Source organism: Psittacula echo, assembly GCF_963264785.1.
Source record: "Psittacula echo genome assembly, chromosome: 3".
Lineage (NCBI taxonomy): Eukaryota > Metazoa > Chordata > Aves > Psittaciformes > Psittacidae > Psittacula > Psittacula echo.
This window is the reverse complement of record NC_137736.1, coordinates 297194-319050: the sequence shown is the minus strand read 5'-3', so window position 1 is coordinate 319050 and position 21857 is coordinate 297194. Positions and strand designations below refer to the sequence as shown.

General features: G+C 50.9%; 2 protein-coding genes across 2 annotated transcripts; one reads left to right on the top strand and one right to left on the bottom strand.

Moving 5' to 3' along the window:
* Positions 1–1131: 1131 nt before the first annotated feature.
* On the bottom strand, positions 1132–18062 carry LOC308218377 (uncharacterized protein). The gene is made up of 4 exons (XM_080612410.1): positions 17950–18062; positions 13436–13583; positions 4933–5051; positions 1132–4049 (listed from the first exon to the last, which is right to left on the bottom strand). The coding sequence occupies exons 2-4, from the start codon at positions 13459–13461 to the stop codon at positions 3790–3792; spliced, it is 405 nt and encodes a 134-aa protein (XP_080468536.1). The 5' UTR covers positions 13462–13583; positions 17950–18062; the 3' UTR covers positions 1132–3789.
* Positions 18063–18831: 769 nt separating this feature from the next.
* On the top strand, positions 18832–20871 carry LOC308218498 (G-protein coupled receptor 35-like; the record flags this gene model as incomplete). Its single annotated transcript, XM_080612675.1, is given in 3 exon segments — positions 18832–18894; positions 19439–19931; positions 19934–20871. Coding segments are annotated over 3 exon segments (1059 nt in total). The 3' UTR covers positions 20437–20871.
* Positions 20872–21857: the final 986 nt, after the last annotated feature.

Here is a 21857-nt window from a genome sequence, read left to right as displayed (position 1 = left end):
CCCTATGTTACCCTATCTCTATTTACATGTCCCACCCCCCCAAACCCTCCCTCCTACCCTAACTCTTCCTACCCCTATGTTCCCATGTCTCTATGACTGCCACTAATGAAACCCAACCTAACACCTATGGCTCCCAAAGTACCACATATGATACCCAAGCTAACGCCTATGGTAATCAAAGTGTCACCTATGATATCCAACCTAACACCTATGGTACCCAAAGCCCCACTTGTGATATCAAACCTAAAGTATTGTTCCCTAAGTATCACTTATGAGAGGCAACCTAACACCTATAGTATGCAAAGTGCCACCTATGATACCCACCTAACAACTACATTTCCCAAACTGCCACCTATGCTGCCCAACCTAACACCTATGGTACCCAAAGTGCCACCTATGATACCCAAATTAACACCTACGGTTCCTAACTGTCAGCTATGGTGCCTAGCGTAACACCCATAGTCCCTAACTGCAACCTGTGATACCCACCTAACACCTGTGATTCCTTAAGTGCCACCTATGATGCCCACCTAACACCTATGGTTCCCTAAGTGCCACCTATGACAGTCAACCTAACACCTACAGTATGCAAAGTGCTCCCTATGGTACCCAACCTTACACCTATGGTCCCTAAATCCCACCTATGATACACAACCAAACATCTATGGTAACCTGAGTGCCATTTATGATACACAACCTAACACGTATATTATGCAAAGCGCCACCTACGGTTCCCTAAGTGCCACCTATGATGCCCAACATAACACCTACGGTCCCTAACTGCAACCTATGATACCCACCTAACACCTATGGTTCCCTAAGTGCCACCTATGATACCCAAAATAACACTTATGGTACCCAAAGTGCCACCTATGATGCCCAACCTAACACCTATAGTACGCAAAGTGCCACCCATAATACCCAACCTATGACCGACATTATGCAAAGTGCTCCCTATGGTACCCAACCTTACACCTATGGTCCCTAAATCCCACCTATGATACACAACCAAACATCTATGGTACCCTAAGTGCCACTTGTAATACGCAACCTAACACATATATTACGCAAAGTGCCACCTATGCTACCCAACCTAACACCTATGGTTCCCTAAGTGCCACCTATGATAGCCAACTTAACACCTATGATATCCAAATTAACACCTATGGTCCCTAAGTGCCACCTATGATACCCACCTAACACCTACACTTCCAAAAGTGCCACCTATGCTACCCAACCTAACACCTATGGTTCCCTAAGTGCCATCTATGATAGCCAACCTAATGCCTACTGTACCCCAAGTGCCACCGACGATACCCAAAGTAAAACTTATAGTACCCAAAGTGCCACCTATGACGCCCAACCTAACATCTATAGTATGCAAAGTGCCACCTATAATACCCAACCTATCACCTACAGTATGCAAAGTGCTCCCTATGGTGGCCAACCTTACACCTATGGTCCCTAAAGCCCACCTCTGATACACAAGCAAACATCTATGGTATCCTAAGTGCCACTTATGATACGCAACCTAAAACGTATATTAAGCAAAGTGCCACCTATGCTACCCAACCTAACACCGATGGTTCCCTAAGTGCCACCTATGCTACCCAACCTAACACCTATGGTTCCCTAAGTGCCACCTATGCTACCCAACCTAACACCTATGGTTCCCTAAATGCCACCTATGATACCCTAATTAACACCTATAGTATGCAAAATGCCACCTATGATACCCACCTAGCACCTACACTTCCCAAAGTGCCACCTATGATACCCACCTAGCACCTACACATCCCAAAGTGCCACCTATGATTCCCACCTAACACCTACACTTCCAAAAGTGCCACCTATGCTACCCAACCTAACACCTATGGTTCCCTAAGTGCCACCTATGATAGCCAAATTAACACCTATGGTACCCCAAGTGCCACCTACGATACCCAAATTAAGACCTCTGGTTCCCTACGTGCCAGCTATGATGCCCAACATAACACCTATGGTCCCTAACTGCAAGCTATGATACCCACCTAACACCTATGATTCCCTAAGTGCCACCTATGATAGCCAACCTAACACCTATGGTACCCCAAGTGCCACCTACTACACCCGAATTAACACCTCTGGTTAGCACAGACAACAGCCCCAGGACTTTATTAACCCCGCACCTCCCACAACCCCCCTCCATCACAGACAACACCCCCAGGGCTTTATTAACCCCGCACCTCCCATAGCCCCCCCCCCCAGCACAGACAACACCCCCACGACTTTATTCTCCCCCCCTTGGCCCCATACCCAACCCACACCAATCATAATGTCATGAAAAAGAGAATCAAAAGGTAATCAATCTGAATACAACTTGAATGAAAGTGAGCAAAAAGTAACTGAAACCCAAATACAAAGTGAATTAAACTGAAGAAATTCAATGAAAAGTGCATAAAAGTGATTATACATGATGAAAAACTGAAAAACACCCCAAAAGAGAATAAGAAATGTCATGGGGCATGAGTTGTGGGTCTTTAGGACACCACGGGGAAGTGGAGGGTGTCCCTGGGGTGCTACAGGTCGCCATAGGGCAGTGTGTGGGGGGTCACTCTGGGGTCTCTATGTGGCACTGGGGGTTGTTATGGGCACCTATGGGTCACTACAGGGTCTATATGGGTCTCTGTGGAGGGTCCGTGGGTTGCTGTCGGGTGTCTATCGGTTGCCGTACATCCCTATGGGATGTCTGTAGGGTGTACGGGACTCTACGGAGTGTCCATGAGTTTCTGTGGGTCGCTATGGGGCATCTAAAAAAAAAACCCAACAAAAAAACCACCACCACCAAAAAAAGTTACTAAAAAGGACTACAAAGGAAATCAATCTGAAGAACAAAAATGAATGCACAGCAAATAAAGCTGACTAAAACTGCATCAAGTCAGTAAACAGCAAAGCAAAGTGAATAAAGCCATTAGAAAAAGTAAATTAAAAGTAAATAAAAGGCAATAAAAGTGAATAAGCCTGAATGAATCTCAAATAGAAGTGAACGAAATTTCCTAAAAATGAATGGAAGGAAATGAAAAACCTGGGGTACCTATGGGGGGCAGGTGGGTAGTGGGGGCCCTGTGGGGCGCCGTGGTGGTTGATGATGATGTCATCCCAGTCCTGGTGACATCACACCACCATAAGTCATAAGGGTTGTCACGGGACCACGGGCGGGTGGCCATGGGCTATGTATGGGTTGCTCTGGGTGTCTATAGGTCACTAAGTGGTGTCTGTGGGTCTCTGTGTCCACGGTTTGCTGAGTGTTGCTGTGGGGTGTCTCTGGGACCCTATGGGATGTCCGTAGCGAGTCTATGAGCCTGGGGGGTCGCTATAGGGGATCTACTGGGGTCTATGGGATGTCCACGGGTTGCTCTGGGTCACCATGGGGTAACTGGGGGGGGTGGGGGGGAAGTTACTAAAAGTGAGTAAATCAAATCAGAAGAAAACCGAACGAAAACTGAAAGAAAACTGAAGAAAAAAGACAATAAAATATCAATAAAGTGATTAAAAAGGAAATAAAAATTAATAAAAGTGAATAAATCTGAATGAAATGCAAGAAAAAGTAAATAAAAGTGAAAGTGCATCAAAGAGTCAACTGGTGTTGGGATACTTATGGGGTGTGGGGGCCCTACGGGGTACTTCGGGGGCCCTACGGGACTCGCTGTGTCGGGTGGGCCGCCTGTCCCCCGGGGAGTCCCTGCTGCTGGGCACGGAGGGCCAGGAATATCGGGAACGCCACCGGGATCAGCACCGGGAGCTGCTGCCTCAGGTGCTGCTGCAGCCCGGCACCCCAGGGTGCTCCTGGCCATCACCCACTGAGAGATTTTCCTGGGCCTCCGGGACGGATCCCGGATGACGGCAGTGACGACAGGAATGCTGGAGGTTCCCTGCTGAGCGCCACATACCATGGGGCTGCCGCTGCGGCGCAGGGAGCTGGTGCACGCCTTCGACGCGCAGAGGTTTCGGCAGGGTAAGAGTCAATCTAGCTTCATCCTGATCCATGGGCTCTTCCTCATCATCTCCATCTGCAGAAGTGCAGAAGTGCAGATATTATCAGCCCTTTCCTTGCTCGCGAGTAATCAAGCAGCCATTTGCCTCCTCCCGACTCAGCCTCCGAGTGACCTGGACAAAACGCGTCTCTTACCGAGGCAACCCTTAGAACCCGCAGCGGCCTCTCCTCCGCGTGTCCGGTTTAGAGAGAAACCACGGCAAGGCAGACCGGGCATTTCTGGACATCCCTGGCAAACCCCAGGGCAAAGCCTGACCGCAACAAACAGATGAACTGCTAGGGAAGGGAAGGTAGAGAGGGGCCGCGCTTCAAACCACCGCCGGGCCAGCTCAGATTTAGAAATGCTTTTCCCAGGCCAGCAGAAACCTGCCTCTTAACCAAAGGGAGCAACGACACTTCCTTCGTCACACACTTTAAGCACTCAAAGTTACTGAGCACCTATCTCACTCGCTTCAGCTCCTGCAACTACGTGACTGCTTCTTTCTCGTTTCCCTTCCATCACAAGCTTTCAAGTCCCAGGAAACATCAGCAGAGCCCTTTACGCCTCCCATCAGATTCCCAGCACACTGGTGTGCTGCTTCAGAAGCCTTCCCAGCCAGTAAGAAGGGCCCAAACTAATAATCCTTGTTATTTAGACAGAGCCACCCTTGCCTGGGATCTCTCCCAAACAGACTTCAGCAGGAGCATAAGCAACAACGTCTTCTCCAGATAGATTTGAGTCTCACCTAAACACGGGTATTTTCTACAGAAAGACACGCTTCGGATTCCTCATCTCTACCTGTAGACAAAGCTCACCCCAAATTTCTCAGTCGCTTCTGGGTAATACCCGACAGTAACTTGGCAATAAAGCGATTTTACAGGTTGCGTACGATGTACAAAAGCACGCAAACGTTCCTTACCGCCGGATGATCCGGTTTCGGGTGCGCAGGGAGCAGATGGAAGGCATCCCAGCAGCCTTCCCCGGACTTCCTCTGGTCTTGCTCTGGATGATCGCATGCAGACAAGAGCGGGGACAAGGCTGAGGAAAAACAAACGAGAATTGACAAGGTCAGCCCAGCAAAAGCAGCACTGGAGTGCTCTGAGCCTGTTTGCTAATACAATCCAGCAGCAGCAGAGCTCTGCGAAACATCACGGAGCGCCAAAAAGATGCAACCGCTTGGGAGAAGGTGCTGGAACCCTGAAAAATGGCTTTAGGCGTTTCTGTTCCCCCCGTTTGCCTTCGGACCCTTTGCTTACTGCCCGTGGAGGACTGGTGTCACCAGCACACTCTTTTCCCTGCAGCACAGATCGGCCGACGCCTGCGTAGCTGACTCAAACCTGAGGCCAACAAGGACTATTTAGTGCTTACTGGTGGCAGCTGCCTTCCAAAGCAACACAGAGGAGGGCCGAATAAAAACAGCAACCTGGAAAACGCAGAGCAGCGGGGGAAAATCGCTGTTCTTCGTGGCTCCAGGTGGGGAAACTGAGGCACGGACCCCTGAAATGTGTTCGGAGAAGCGCTAAGGGGAGAGGCGGAGGGCTCGAAACAGACCCGGCGCAGGGCTTTACAAGGACACGACCTGAACCTGCCTTCGATCTCCAGACCTCGCTGGGCCACCTCAAACCCCACCTGCGCACCGCCTCTCCGGCGCCCTCTCTCGGGCTTCCCGGAACACTGCGCACGGAGCGCGAGGCTCCGGCCCCCGCTCCCGCAGCCGGGGGGCCGGGACGCAAAGCTGCCGCTGGCCATCCCCTGCCCGCGGTTGCTCCTCAGGCTGGTGGCACCGCTCCGGATGCCTCCACGCGTAGGGGATGCCCAGCACCAGCTTTGCGTAGCGGCTCCTCAACTGTGGGAGCAGGGCCCGGACACTTGCACTCCCTGTGCTGTGACTGAGGATACTCGAGAGCCCTCGACACAAGGGCAGGGAAAAAAACAGAGAGCAGAGCACGGCCGGACCCCTGCCGCGGTGGAGCTGCTCCTGCGATCCCCAGCTGGAGAGAATGGGCAACAACCAGCAGGCACGCTGCTGCCTTCACCGAGCCGCTGACACTGAAAACGTGACTCTTGCTGCCACCTCCTTGTCACTGCTCCACTTTGGGTCTCCTAGCGGTAACGCTTTCAGCTCACAGCCCAATACAGAACACAACTAGTAAAAAGCAGCCTCAAAGCTCTGCTCCCAGTGAAGAAAACAACCAGACCCCAATAACAAAAACAACAGAACGCACCAAAAAGGGACCTTAAAAGACCGGAACACCTCCTATAAATGAAACACCTCCGAAAAGAAAGCCTTACAGAAACGCTTGTTCATGCACACACTAGGAAACCTGGACACGTCCCGGAGCTCTTCACTCAGCTGACTCCATCGCAGCAAACATCAAAACTCAGCAGCACAAAGCACCACAAGACTCCAAAGCGACAAAAGACAAAACAAACCCCAACAAACTCACCCAGCTGAAGCCCAAGAGCTGAATGAGCTCCTCCCTGCAGCACTCTGCCTTTATACCCCAGGCAGCACCCACAGCCCCTCCCTCAATGCCCAGGGGCGGGGCGGGGGCAAACCACCACCTGGGATAAAAGAGGTAGGATGGGCAGCGCTTGGCTTTTGGGCTGGTGTCTGTAGCCCAGAGGGGGTCCGAGAGAGAAAAGGGCTCTTGAATAGAGCAAACCCCGGCGTGCTTGCTCCAGGAGCACATCCCCGCTCCAGGATGCCCGAGAGCAGGCACTCGAGAAGCCGTGCGCGGACGGAGCTTTAGGTGGCAAAGCGAGCGCAGGAGCTGTGTGTGTGTAGGTGATGCCTGCGAGGGAAACGCTGTTGGGTTTCCAGAAACACAAAAACTGCTCCGGGGAGCGCTCCCCGGAGGATGGAAAATGGGCGGGGAGCAGCGGTTTCGGAGCCCGTTGCCTGGGCAGCCCCGAAGAATTGAGCGTGTGCTGCCACCATGTGTCCAAACGTCGGTACTGCAGGTGGTGGGGAACGGGAGAGCGAAGCGGCTCCGGGCGCCGCTCGCTGCTGCCATCATGTGTCGGAATCTCGGTGCTGATGGGAGGGGGGCGCCGCGCTATGGCCCCGGGCACCTCCCGCTGCTCCCATTCTCTGTCGAAAATGCAGCACTGCAGTGGGTGGGGATGGGGGAAAGCGGCTGGGAGCCGCTTTCCGGTGCTACCGAGTGCCCAAAACGCGGCTCGGGAAGCGGGGAAACAGAAGTATGGCGGCGGGAGAGGAACGCTGCTGCCATCTTGTGGCCAATATTCGGTACTGCAGGCGGTGCAGAAATGCGGCTGCCCGTGTGGCGCCGAACCAATCAGAGCGGAGGGAGGGCCGGGCTACGAGTAATTGACAGGCTCAACTGCCAATGGGGAGTGAGCGGGGCGGGGGCGGGAATACGAGTGACTGACAGCCGCCTCAGCCAATGGGGAGCAAGCGGGGCGGGGCCACGGCTTGCGGAAGCGGGGGCGGGGCTTGGGGTGACTGACAGCTGCCTCAGCCAATGGGAAGCGAGCGGGGCGGGGCCACGGCTTGCGGAAACGGGGGCGGGGCTTGGGGTGAGTGACAGCCTCCTCAGCCAATGGGGAGCGAGCGGGGCGGGGTCACGGCGGGCCGGAAGCGGGGGCGGGGCTGGGTGAGTGACAGCCTCCTCAGCCAATGGGGAGCGAGCGGGGCCACGGCGGGGCGGAGGCGGGGGCGGGGCTAGTTGTGACTGACAGCCGCATCAGCCAATGGGAAGCGAGTGGGGCGGGGCCACGGCGGACCGGAAGCGGGGGCGGGGCTAGGAGTGACTGACAGCCGCCTCAGCCAATGGGAAGCGAGGGGTGCCTGAAAGCTGTTTCCGGTGCCACACTGCCGCTCCTCCGCCTGCAGTGCAGTGTTTTCGCACATGATGGCAGCCGCTACCGTAGCACTGAGGCAATCCTTTGCTTCCCCCCCGTCTGTACAAAATGCAGTACCATGATGGCAGCACCGATCAGCTCCCGGCGCCACACCGAAGCCCCTCCCATCCCCACCCCCTGCAGTTCCGTGCCCCTCCCGCATTACCTGCAGTACCGATGTTCGGACACAGGGTGGCAGCAGCGAGCGCTGCCCGGCGTCTCTCCGTGCCCCTCCCGCTTTACGTGCAGTACCGATTGTTGGACACATGGTGGCAGCACACGCTCACTTTTCGGTACCGAAGAGGCAACGGGCTGAGAGCAACGGCCGCTCCCAGCCCAGTTTACAGCCTCCGGGGACACCAACTGCTGCCTGGGGACTTGAAGACTGCACTATTGGGGCTGGGGCTAGGTTGCTAAGGGAACTTTTACTGGCGATTCGTTCAGGCTTGTTCACTTTTATCACTTTGTATTTGCTTTGTCGGAATTTATCAGCGCATTCTTCTCTTTTGCTTTTTATTCTCTTGACACATTTTTATTCATTCACTTTTTCTTTCATGTTTTTTTCAGCTGTCTTTGCTTTTTAATCTCTTTTAGTAACTTTTTTTTTAGGCGTCCCATACCTAAAAATACATAAGAAATGGGCAAAAACGGGTTAGAAAAGGAAAAAAAAATGGTTCAAAACACATTACAAATGGTCAAAAGCAGAATAGAAATGACTTAAAACAGGTAAGAAGTGGGCAAAAATGGCTTAGAAGTAGCCAAAAAAGGCTTCAACTGGCACAGAAATGGGAAAAAACAGTTAAAAATAACCAAAATGCCTTAAAATGGGTTGGAAACGGGCAAAACAGGGGTAGAAGTGGCCAAAAATGGCTCAAAACGGGTTAGAATTGCCGAAAATGGGTCTGAAGTGGCAAAAAATTGGTTTGAAATGGTGATGTTTTAGAAAGAGCCAAACCAGGCTTAAAATGGGTTAGAAGTGGGCGAAAAAGGTTTAAAATTGCAAAACATTTGGTTAAAAATGGACAAAACTGCTTTAGAAATGGCCGATATGGCTTAGAACGGGTGAGAATTGAGCAAAAAAGGGTTACAAAGGGACCCTTAAAATGAGAAATGGTCAAAAATGGGTTAGAAGAAGACAAAAATAGCCTAAAATGGGTTAGAAATGGGAAAAATGGGTTTGAAGTGGCTATAGATGCCTTAAAACAAGACAGAAATGGAAAAAAATGATTTTAATAATAGACAAAAATGGCTTTTAATGGGTTAGAAATGGCAAAGAGTTTAGAAATAGCCCGTAAGAGCTTAAAACGCATTACCAGTGGGCAAAACTGGGTTTGAAATAGCCAAAAAAGGTTTAAAATGGGTAAGAAATGGGCAACAACTGGTTAGAAGTTGCAAAAAATGGCATAAAATGGGTTAGGTCAAAATTCGGTTAGAAATGGCCAAAACTGGTTTAGAAATTGGAAAAAAGAAGTTTAAAATGGGTTAGAAATAGCCAAAAATGGCATAAAACTGGCAAGAAATGGGAAAAATGGGATAGAAATGGCCATAAATAGCTCCTTTGCTCCTTCCTTCCTTTATTCCCCTCCTTCCTTGCTTCGCTTCTTCCCCTCCCTCCTCCCTTCTTCCCCTCCCTCCTCCCTTCTTCCTCTCCTTCCCCTCCCCTCCTTCCCTCTGAATGACAGTGAATACAAGAGCAGAGGTTCTAAGACAATCTCATGGGAGAGAAGGTAAGAATACAATTGAATATGGGGAAGAGAATACATGGGAAGAGAATCTAAAAGATTATTGGAGAAGAGCATCTGGGGAAGAGAAGATCAGGGAATGGAAGAGAATCTAAGATTAGAGAACTGAAGAGCATCCAGGAAGAGAATATAGGGGGAGAGAACAGCATTGAATAGAAGAGAATCTAAGATTAGAAGAGTACAGAAGAGAACCTAAAAGCAGCCAAGAGAAAAAACTGAAGAGCATACAGGAAAAGGGAAATCAAGAGAATCTAAGAAAAGGAAATGGAAGAGACTATAAAAGTATATAAGCAAATAGAAGGGAATCTAAGAGAAGAATATGGAAACAAATACAGAAAAGAGACAGGAAGAAGTGAAAAATAAGAAAATGTAGGAGAAGGGAAGAGACTATGAAAAAGGAAAATAAAAGGGGGAAGAGACTCTAGGAGAGCATAAGAGAAGGGAAAAGAATATAAGAGAAAGGAATATATGAGAATGTAAGAGAATCTAAGATAAGGGAAGAGAATGTAAGAGAAGAGAATTTAAAAGAGAAGGTCATCTAAGAGAAGAGAATAGTAGAGAACAGAAGGGAAGAGACTAGAAGAGACTAAGAGAATAGAGGACAACAGAAGAGAGTACAGGAGAGCGGAATAGAAGAAAATGCAAAAGGACAGAGGAGAAGGGAGTATAAGAAAACAGAGAGTAGAAAAGACTAAGAGAATATAACAGAATCTAAGAAAACAGAACCGGAAGGGAAGAGACTGTAAGAAAATGGAAGAGACTAAGAGAACATAGGAGAATAGAAAGGAGTACAAGAGACAGGAAGGGAAGAGAGAAAGACGGGAAGGGAAGGGACCAGAAGAGAATGTTCAGAGAAGACAAAACAAGAATGTGCTCCTGGCCTGATAACATCTTTATTTTCTCAGGACAACTATTGAATTGCATTAAAAGCAGGAATCTTTAAATATATATGGTCTTGTCTGTCACGGAGCTTCAAACCTTTGCAGCAGTCAGCAAGCTGTGAGAGGCAGCTGCACCAAGGGAATCCTTTCTCTGAGGCAAGCAGCTGAGCAGTGATCTGTTATAGCCACCCGTCAATGCTCGCTGTGCAGGGACACTAATGCCATGAACGCGATAAGCTTTGGCAGGAGCCACCCAACAGGAGGGGATGCTGCTGTGTGCACGGAAGGCAGAGGCAAATCCCCAAAGCGCTTGCTGGGGGTGCACTAAGTAGCAATTACAGGAGTTTGCCATTCCCATCCCCAGCGGCCTTACCTCCTCCTCCCATGCCACTTGGCCACGCTTCAGGGCAGCACCCGATGGGTGGACCTTGCCCCTGTACGGCTGGGTTCATCGGCACACTGCGTGCTGGGCAGCACGCGTCACCCGCGGGGCTCTGGGATCACCAGGGGGCGGCAAAGGCAGCAGTAGAGAGGGGTCCCTTGGAAATGTGCTGTCTGCCTGCAGGCACCGCTCTGTTATGGTCTCTTCTTGAAATCGGGGGCTAAACACGCATCTCTGTCCCTGCGAGAGGTGCCCGGGGCTGCCGGGAAAGCCAATCTGTGGCATAGGCTGTGTGTGTTCTGGTCTGTAAGCCCCCCAGCAGCTACGGTACAGTGGAAGTCTTGTCACTGAACAATGTTGAGCAGATAATACCCTTTAGTGAACTAGAAACCCGCACTAATGCTGCATGCCTGGCAGGCTAGGAAAGGTAGAAACATTTGGGCTTACGCACATGGAAGCCGTGGCTCGTCCTGCTGTGGTTCAAGTGTCATTGCTCTTATAGGTAAATGGAAAAGCAGCCTCGGGCCTCCTGCTGGGCTCAGGGCTCCATCGGCAGCACCAGAGGAGCTTTGCTTTCAAGAGGTGATACTTGCTATGCTGAGAAGTGACCAGTTCCCATCGGTTGAAATAAAAGTGAATTTCCCCAGAGCTGGGTGTTACTCGCATCGGTACTGGTACTTGGGGTAGCAAACAGTGAATGTGAACCACATGTTGAGCAGACCTCAGCATTTCCAATCAGCCAGTTTCCTCTCCCTGGCTGCATTAAAGTATGTTCCCCCAGATGACTTTAACCTCATGTCAGCAGAGCACTTCAGCTCAAGGTACCAAAGACAAGCTTCAGCAAGGGCACAATCCCACCAGACACACCAAAGAGCGTGAGGACGAGAAGCCCTTCCATAAGGAAGAAGGATAATTGTGGCTTTGGGGGTTTAAAGAGACCCTCAGCAGCTGTAGGGAAACGCCTGCAGTCACTGGGGTTCTAATCCTAGGATCACAGAACGGTTTTGCTTGGAAGGAACCTTTAAAGGTCATCCAGTCCAACCTCCTCTGCAATGAGCAGGGACATCCTCGACTAGATCGGGGTGCTCAGAACCACATCCAGCCTGGCCCTGAAAGTCTCCAGGGACGGTGCATCCACCACCTCTCGGGGCAACCTGTGTCAGTGCTTTACCACCCTCACTACAGAAAAATACCGGTGCTGACCTGCACTTCCTGGTCCTCCCTCCCTCCAGCCCTTGCCTGCTCCTCAGCAGTGCAGCTCCTCTGCTGCAGAGCTGGGATCCCTCTCAGGAAAATCAACTCTTAGCCCTGAAACTGCCCCCCGAGTCTCTGCCCACACAAGCAGATCGGGATGGCAAAGCTTTGTCCATCTGTGTACATCACCTAGACAGAAGCCATCATAAACAAGGACAGCACACTGCGAGCACTGCGGTGCACTCCCAGGGGCTTGGGAAGACTGCACGGGTACTAATTCAACAAAGACAATACCAAGAGCTGTAAACTCTGCTGGTAGTACCCAAAGGTCAAGAGGAAACCGGAGACCTGCATTGTTACAACATCCAACAGGACGATTAGAAACACAGTGGTCATTCCCCAAAGAGCTGCTGCAAAACAGCCTGCAAGCCAATCAATTGCTCTTTAGGCAAAAAGCAATGCAATGATCTCAAATCAGGAAAGCAAATCAAGCTGAGAATTCCTGTGACAATGTTTTCCATTACATGAATGTAATTGACTGGAAGGGAAAAACCTTTTGAATTAAGCACGTAAACAAGTTGAACAAAATCATTTCTTCCTTGTTCAAGCAGAGGAGGTGGTTTTGCTCTCATTTACTGGCCCCAGGTACTTCTATATGAGGATCTAGATCTGTCCAGCTGTTAAAGTGTCACTCTGCATTTATGGCAATGTAAGAGGAAACAAAGTTCTGCATCCAGGTCTTGGGCCCCAACTCAAGAGGGATGTGGAGCTGCTCAAGTGAGCCACAGGAAACCATGGCCATGCTGCGAGGGCTGGAGCAGCTCTGCTCTGGAGCCAGGCTGAGAGAGCCGGGCTGGGGCAGCCTGGAGAAGAGAAGGCTCCTGAAGGGGAGACCTGAGAGCAGCTCCAGTGCCTAAAGGGGCTGCAGGAAACCTGGAGAGGGGCTTGGGACAAGGGCCTGAAGGGACAGGCCAAGGGGGAACGGCTTTAACCTGCCAGAGGGGAGTTTGAGGTGAGCTCTTAGGCAGAAGCTCTTCCCTGTGAGGGTGCTGAGGCGCTGGCACAGGGTGCCCAGACAAGCTGTGGCTGCCCCATCCCTGGCAGTGTTCAAGGTGGACACAGGGCCTTGAAGCAACCTGCTCTAGCGTGAGGTGTCCCTGCCCGCCCGTGGCAGGGGTTGGAACTGGATGAGCTTCAAGGTCCCTTCCAACATGAACCATTCCATGATTCTACAAAATGCAGAAATGGGGAGGATAACTACAGGCAAATTACAGACCAATTGGTGAAAGCAGAGGGCAGATGGATTTCCTCTCTTGGCAAGGTCAGAGGAGCACGTGCTACCATCACCAGACATACCTCCACTCTCCTCTGGCGCTTCCCATTAGCAGAAACCTTTCTTTTCCTTTTGGTCTTGCAGCTGAAAGAAAGAGGTTAAAAAAATCTTCTGGAGCTCTTGAAAGGGTCTGTGCTGGCACACACGATGTCCACACGAGTGCACGCTGCTCTGAAACAAAAGGGTTCTTGTATTTACCGAAGAACAAAAAGTGGGGTTTTCTTCAGCTCAGGAAACCTCGGACGTGAGTCCGCAGCATCCACACCGATGAGGCTGACAGGCTGGTGTGCAGCCTAAAAAGCACACCCGATCGGTGTGCAGGTCGTGCATAAAACTCGTTCAAAACAGACACCCTCCTATATGGCATCATACAAGCAGGGTACTGCGGCAGCTGTCCCTTTAATAAACGGCTTGTTTTACAAACCTATCTATCCTTACGTCACCTTTACGTTCCTCCTCCTTGTGCGTAACGAACATAAATTGGTAATAAGTTAAGCTTTGATTTTGGAATTTTAATAAAGCTGAAGACACCCAAAGGATTGCACAGCAAAGTGACATTTCAAATGGGTAATGCAGGAAAGAGACGTTCATGGTTGAGGGGTGGGAAGGCAAAAACCCAAACCAAGGTTAAGAGTGTTTTTATCTCGCTGCCATGGAAAAGGTGGCACCTTCAAAGGTCACCCAGGCTGTCTCGTGAAATTTTGTAGCATCCCACGTAGCTGTTCCCCCTGTTTCACACCACAACCAAAACCGCAGACGGAGGCAACCGGCACGAAACGAAACACAGGACAGGAAAGTCCATTTAAACATTAAGAGAAAATGTTTACCCGCAAGGTGATCACTGGAACAGGCTGCCCAAAGGACTTGTAGAGATCTCCTTGGAGATGTTCAAGACCAGAGGGCACAAGGCACCAGAGTCTGAGCAAGGGGTGGGAGTAAACATCAAGAAGTCCCTTCCAACCTCAGCCACTCGGTGAACAAGGCAGGATGATGGCCTTGGGCTGTCAGTCAGAAGTCCCTCACAGCATCAGCCTCTGTTTGGGAAACACAGTCGCACCTACCACAGGCAAACAGCTCCCACAGCTTTTCTCTGGGGCTCTCCTCACGCGTCTCTTCTGGCCTTAAACGCCTACAGTGACCCTCCCATCCCTCTTCCGTGCTGGACCCAAACAGCTACTGCAGTGTTCCACATAAACACGCTTCCCTGCCCTCCTCCACCGCAGCACCTCACAACTGCCAGACGGCATCTGAGGGGCTTATCAGCGTGTGGTGCAGAGACACTGGATGCAGTCCCACCTTACTCACTGATTACACCGGTAACAACGGTTACAGCATGGCTGGGTAGGGAAAGAGCAACTGATGTCACCCGCCCACACTTGTCCCACAAGTATGGTACCTCACGCTGTCCCACACGACAGCTAGACTGGAGAGGCATGGCTCTGACAGACGGACCACTCATTGGACAAGGAATGGGCTGGTTGGTCCCACTCGGGTCCTCTCCTCCGCACGGCCTTCCTGGCCAGCTGGACTGCAGCACTTCCTCTGCCTGATGCCACTGGGTGCCTCCTGGGACAGGGACACCTGGGACCTGTCTGCATCCTGCTATCTTTCACTCACCACACCAGTGCCTGCATGCTCTCACCACTGAGCTCTAGCCAGCAGCTTCTCTCCAATCACAGCTCACAAAGCCAGGAGAACACCCATCCTCCTGTTTTATGAGCAGTCAACTGCCAGTAGCATCACTGCAATCAAGTGTTTCAGCTGGACAGGTACTAAGAGTGAACAGGCGGTGAGACAATTCCCCACCAGCTGTGTTGCACGCTGATCATCAACACCAATTATATAGCCTACCCCTGAGCCCTTCAGGGCCTAGAGCTCTCTCTTATCCCCTCTATTTCTGTCAATGCAGGGTACAAGAAGTGAGGCCTTCTGCCACCCGTGCGAGATACCAAGGCCTCGGTTCACTTGCCAGCCTGAAGCCTCTGCTCAAACGGGAACGCAGGCTGCAGCCCTGCCACTGGCCCCATTGTGGCCATCTCCAGCTCCATCCCTGCCCCGGGCACCCAACCCATCTTAAGAGGCCACTTCGGTCCAGCAGCCTCCGTCTGAGCAGGGTTGGGGAGACTTTCTTCAGCCTAGAGAGAGGCTACACTCTGTGCCAAGGTGCTTGGTGCGCCCACCTCCCTGCCCAGAGCTCTGCAAGCACAACTCAATCCAGCAGTCAGCGGGAGGGCCCTGCACGAGACGGTCTAATCCCGGGTATCACATCTTCCAGCTTGCTTAGCTGAGGTTTCAGCACAGCTGCTGAGCACCACTGCTAGCCACCAAACACACCGGTTTAGGAAGTGCTGAGTGATGAGGTGCTAGACCTCAGTGGAAAGTTCTGCCACCATTTACTTAGCCAGCAGATCGACACTGAAGACCAAATGGGGATAAAATCTCCTACGCAGGAGGAGGAGGTGCCAGAGAAACCCTTAAGTACCAGCGAGCTGTTGGTGCTGGGCACCAGCCCTGTACATGTAGCCTGTGCCCATCCTGCAGCCCCACAGGCTGGCCCTGCTCCTCCTGGCCAGGATGCACGGCTGCACAGCCCCCACATGTCCTGCCTCTGCTGACACCCGCTGCTGATTCTGTGGCCCTAAACCTACGGCTAACACCACCTGGGGTTCATTCTCTCTTGCTCTCTGTGCACTGCTGCTCAGGGTCCTGCTGGGGCTGCAGGGAGGCAGAGGAGCATCAGGTACCTGGCTTCTGCGTGGCAGCGCAGTCCCTGTGATGCAGACATCCATGCGGCAGGTCATCATCTCTTTCAGTTTCTGTCCTTACTCCAGGGTATTCTCTGAGCAGTTTACCTGGAAGATCACAGCACATTATTTCCTAACAGGAGCTGCGAACCAGAAGCTAAATCCATTCTAACATGGGAAACAAGTGACTCAAAAAACTTCCCTTTTTCGACCGAATGAACCCTTGCATTCACTCCCAGGGTCTTTTGAAGCAGTTCCGTGGTTAGGGTGATGACATTACTGCTTTCAAGGGCTGCAGTGACAGATGAGCCCAAAAGAACACAAGTTTCAAGAAAAGAAAAGAACAAAGTCCTGTGCCTTAGGTCACTGTATTTGAGAGCTGTGAACAACAGCAGCAAGGTCAGAGCAGGCACTTTCCAGATTTCTTCGTGCTGTTTGGAAACAGAGAGGAAAAGCCTCTCACCTAAGTGCTGTGCCCCTCACCTAGAGCTCTCCTGCCCCAGAGGCAGTGTGTCTGCTCACTCCTGACTGTGCTTCCCTCCCAGGTCAGCTCGCTGCTGAGGCCCTGGCCAGCGGTGCCCATGGTTACATTAACAGCCCTGTGAAGTACTGCCCTGCCCAAGTCTCGTCTCATCTCTGTGCAGCACACGTATTACATCTTTGCTGACAGCTACCCATCCCTTCGAGAGGGAAAACCAGGGCTGTTGCCACAGATGTGGCAGGTCTGAAGGCAGCTGATGCAGAAAATGCCATGCCCTTAACATGCTTCCCACTCCGTTTCCTTCTTCCCCCTCTGCTCAGTTCAGGTCCCTTCCCTCACTCACCACAGCTCCTGTGCTGTCCTTAATCGTTTCATCCGCCACAGTTACCCTTCACCCCTCCGGTACCTGCTCACTTCTGAGCTCCCCACACAAGAAAGGAAGAGGATTTTACATGTAAGGGGTCTGGTGCATCCGCTTTTTCATGGCATCCTGCTGGGAAAACCACCACGGCTGCCACGACGGTGCTACTGTGGCACCCACGGTGCCTTCAGCCTCTGCCTTGCTTCTCTTCCTCCAGGCTCTCTTAAGGATCTGCAAGAAGCCTGATACCTGGTGAGCTGCTGCTGGAGGAAACAAGCCCACCCTGGCCTTCCATGGAGGGGGACGGCTACTGCCCAGGTCTCCCCAGTCTATGACGGGGGGAAAGCAGGACGTACACCACAGTGCTGCTGACCTTGTCCACTGAGCCCCAGACTGTTCCTGGGCCTCCAGCAGCAGCAAGATGCTGTTTTACAGCCATCTCCATCCTTTTCTCACAGCTGCACGTTGCTGCCTAGCTCCTCTGATGCTGCAGCCACTTTATCTACCCCACCCTAAAGCATTTCCAGCAGCCGCAGGATATGCTAGCTTATCAAACTGCATCTCTGTAAAGACATTTTGTGCTCAGCCATACCCCATCTGTGCTACATGGCCTGCTTTAAAACTCTCTGCTCATTTCCTCCCTCCTCCCACCAGTCTCTGATCTGCCTGGAGCGCTTCTGAGCCCCGATGCTGGGAACTGCATTTGGGCCACATCTCCAGCCCCAAGGGTGGTGCCAGCCACAGCCCTTTCATGCAGCAGAGCACCACCAGCCCGGTTTGCCTGCCTTGTACTTGAGCACAGAGGCTGCCGCTGGCATTGCAGACCAAGGCTGACGAAAGCAATCTGGGCATCAGCCACGCCAGCAAAGACATCTGCCTGACGCACCAAATGAGCATAACAACGTGGCAGCTTCAGCCTTTGATGTAAGCTATTTCCCTACTGCTACTTACTGTAGTTCAGAGAGGTTTTCCTCAGGTGACAGCCAACGGCTTCCTTCCAGGGTGCAGGCAGCGAGCAGCAAGCCTCTGTTGGGAAACCCAGAGCTGAGCACACAAGAACTGAAGTGAGCTCTCTGCAGGAGTCACGTTAGTGCCTGTCAGTGCCTAAGACACTTACATAGCCCTCAGCAACTGAGTTATTTGGGTCTTTATCGGTCAGTGAAGTCTGATTTTGCAGCAAGTGCTCTCACCACCTGACCACAAGGAGGTTTCAGTTGCTTGCAGAGGCAAATAACTGCTTAACCAGGCCTGTTCAGTCATGGTGCTCCTTCCTAAATCTCGGAAAGCTGTAGGGTGTCACCATCAGTCTCCTGGTGGAATGGCAAAAAAACAGACTTCAGATTCAAAGGTTAAATTCCTTCCAAAGTGCATTTAGATGCAAGCAGAAATTCAGTGACATATACACAGAATCACCAGTTCAGAGAACTGTTCCTTCTGCAGGCCACACACAGCCACTGTGCGCAGGATGGGGTCTGAGAAAAGCTGGTTTTTATCAGCCTGTGAACTCACACTCTTCACATAACCAATTCCTTGCAGAACAGCCTGCAGCCAGTGTGACGCAGGCTCAGTAGCTACTACATACATCTGACGGACCTCGCAGGGTGGCAGAATGCCTGCCCTGAGCAGGAGCCATCTCATGCAGCCCTTAATGGCAAGTTCCTTGTTTTGCACTGGTGGTCCCTCTTTCAGGTGCGTCTGTCTGCTTTACATCCACAGAATCGAACTCTCTCCTGGAATGCATGGGCTTAAAATCACGTTAATGCTTGCACCCCCCACTGCCCTCACAAGGAGTGGACAGCTACATGCCTCACTCACTCACTTAGGGTTTCAAGCATGCCTTTGGGATGCAGGAACTCAGATGCATCTCTCTTCCTCAGCTCTGAGCAGGAGTTCCAGGTTCGCAAGGCAGCCCAAAGGCTCAGAAACCTACTCAGAGCAGAGCACGAGCATGGCCACCAAGTGAGATCTGCTATGCCCCTCCAGGCCTTCACACCACTCCTCTGTCTCCCAAGCCAGCAGACCTGGTAGAAGAGCTTTTGCTCATGGGTTATGCTGGGCTTTAGGTTAGGTTGCTGCAATCCCTGCCTAGCTCATAACCAAGCTAAGGGTAATCTTACCTCATTTGCACAGCCTGGCTTAAGGAATCCCATTGTCATGGGATGCCCTCACTGTCTATAGGGGTTCTTCTCACTGCTATTCCACCCCTCCATTCAAGATGCCACTATTTAATCAAGACTGTCTGCCGTGTCCTATTGCAAGTGTACTTGGAGATATTTACACCTAAACTGAGTAAATATAAACAAAGCTTGACAAAGGCTGCATCCCAGTTAGAGGCTGACTGAGAAGGCCGGCTTTGTAGACTCAAATTCACATTTGTGATGGGCAAAGTAAGTAGTTACTTAAATACCTTGTTTTCTATGGCATATGCATCTATGAGGAGGTCGGAGGAAAGTCTTACCATGTCTTTTCCTATTTCAGGTCTCCTAACACCACACAACTTCTGCACAACAGGACAAGGAATGTGTCCAACAACTGCAGTATCACAAGTCTGGAGCTTTACCACCATGTCCGTCTCTTTGAACTTGCTCTGTGTAACATCATTTTCTTTTTTGGAGCTCCATTTAATGCCCTTGCCCTCTGGGTGTTCTTCTGCAAGACAAAGAAGTGGACAGAAACACGGGTGTATGTAATCACCTTAGTCTTTGCAGACTGCTTTGTCATCTGCACCTTGCCTTTCATGGCTTATTTGCTCTGGAATAAGTCAGCCCGAGATGAACTCGGCCAGTTTACAGAGACAACGTATTTCATCACCATGTTAGTGAGTATCTACGTAATTACATTTATCTCCATTGACCGATACATTGCCATAAAACACCACTTGAAAGCCAGGGCCTTCAGGTCTCCATCAAAGGCAGCCCTTCTCTGTGGGTTTCTGAGATAATCGGTGCCATTGCACAGATTTGGCAGACCCAATCCACCCTGTGCTTCCAGAAGGGTTCCGCCGTGCCTGCTGCTCTGAGCCTGCTCTCCATGTGCTTCATTTTTATTCTTCCGTTAGCAATCTTGACTTTTTGCTCCACAGAAGCGATCGGGAGCCTCAAAAGATGCCTGAACACCAATTCACCAGAGGAGACATCAATCCAGAAAGCTGCTCACATTATTTGTGCAAATCTAATTGTATTTCTAGTATGTTTTCTGCCAGCCTTCTTTGGGTTACTTGCCAGGTTCGTAATGGAGAGCGTTGGAGCTACCTGTTTCACGCTCCACGTTATGAAGAACATCTCCTCCATGACAAGCTGTGGTGCCACATCTATCTGCTGCCTGGATAGTGTCTGCAACTACTTTGTGACCAAGCAGTTCCATGAAGCCCTTCTACCGCCCAAAACCAGCAGTGAAAAAGCAGATCAAATCCACCCCTTGCAGACACACACTTGCTAATGGAAAGCACGGGGTGGAAGGAGGGAGGCAAGAGGGATGAAAAACAGCAAACCCTTCCCCCCCCAAAAAAAAACATCTCTGCAACATCAGGATAAGACACATCCTCAGTGTTATTGGGATAACTGTTGCTCTTTCTCTCTGGAGAGATCACAGAGTCATAGAATAGTTTGGGTTGGAAAGGACCTTCAAAGCTCCTCTAGCCCACCATCCCAGCCAGCAGATCAAGTCACGACACAAACAAGGTGTTGCACAGTGTAGGTGTTAAGAGCCACCACTGCTGCTGAAGTTTGAGCCAAAGGAAATGGGACCTTCTCCAGTACTTGCAATCATCGTAGGTACAGGCGTACCTGCTAAAAAGGGGCAACCCTCTCCAAAAGGCCTGGTATTAACGTGAATTTTGTCCTTCTGTCCCCAGTGACTTGACTCCAGCTTTGACTATGGTCTTAGATCACTGTATCACAGCTTCAAGAGGGAGAGCCATGTTGGATGGAGAATAGATGCTAAGGCCACTGTCTCCACCATGCACTTATTTGTACATAACATGCAACTAAACAAAGGAAACTGAGCACCCGTACAGCAATACACAAATCCACTTCAGGTACTGCTATATAGATGGTCACTTAAAACCAAGAAAAAACCCATGCACTACAACGCCAAACCTAATACCTCTGTGCTGCTCACACCAAACCATACACTGGCAGTTTCCTGACTGTCCCAGGAGATGACAGTCCTGTTTGGAAACATCCTGAAGGCCTAAGCACCCTTTGATTTGCCTATCCCACAGTGCCCTTAGTCATCATCCTTGTAGCATGCGTGGGTAAACGCCTTCCCAAATCTTCGCTCGCGAAGCCAAGCCATCAATCAATCAAGCAATATAATTGCAAAGCTTGCAGCTATTACCAGGACACAGCTATTGCTGTGCATGGAGGAAAGACACTGGCCTGAGACTATTGCCCCATTCCTGCCCTTTAACATTCCTATCAGCTTCTGCCAACACCCTGGCGGTTTGTGAGACTAAAATCATTGCGGGTATAAATAAAGCCATTACTGCATGGAAAAGCAGACCCCGCAAAGCATTTTAGACCCCAGAAGAGAACTTTTTCCTTGTGCCTATCAGGTATAAATCTGTCAAGATCTGATCTTCCTCCCTGGATCCCGGACCACGCACCAATGTCAATGGCTGGCTTTCCAACTGCAAATCTCCTCCGTAATACCTGAGCTTGCTGACTACGCACCGGGTATCCTCCAGCCCCACAGGGAAGTGACAACAGAGCAGCTCAAAACAGTTAAGCCACAAATGGAAATCCTGGGGCACTAGAAGGAAGAGCCCCATAGAGTCAGCACGGGAAACATTACAGAGTTGTTGAAATGCATGCGATAGCTGTATCTCCTTTGGCTCCACGGTCCCTGACTCTGAGTGT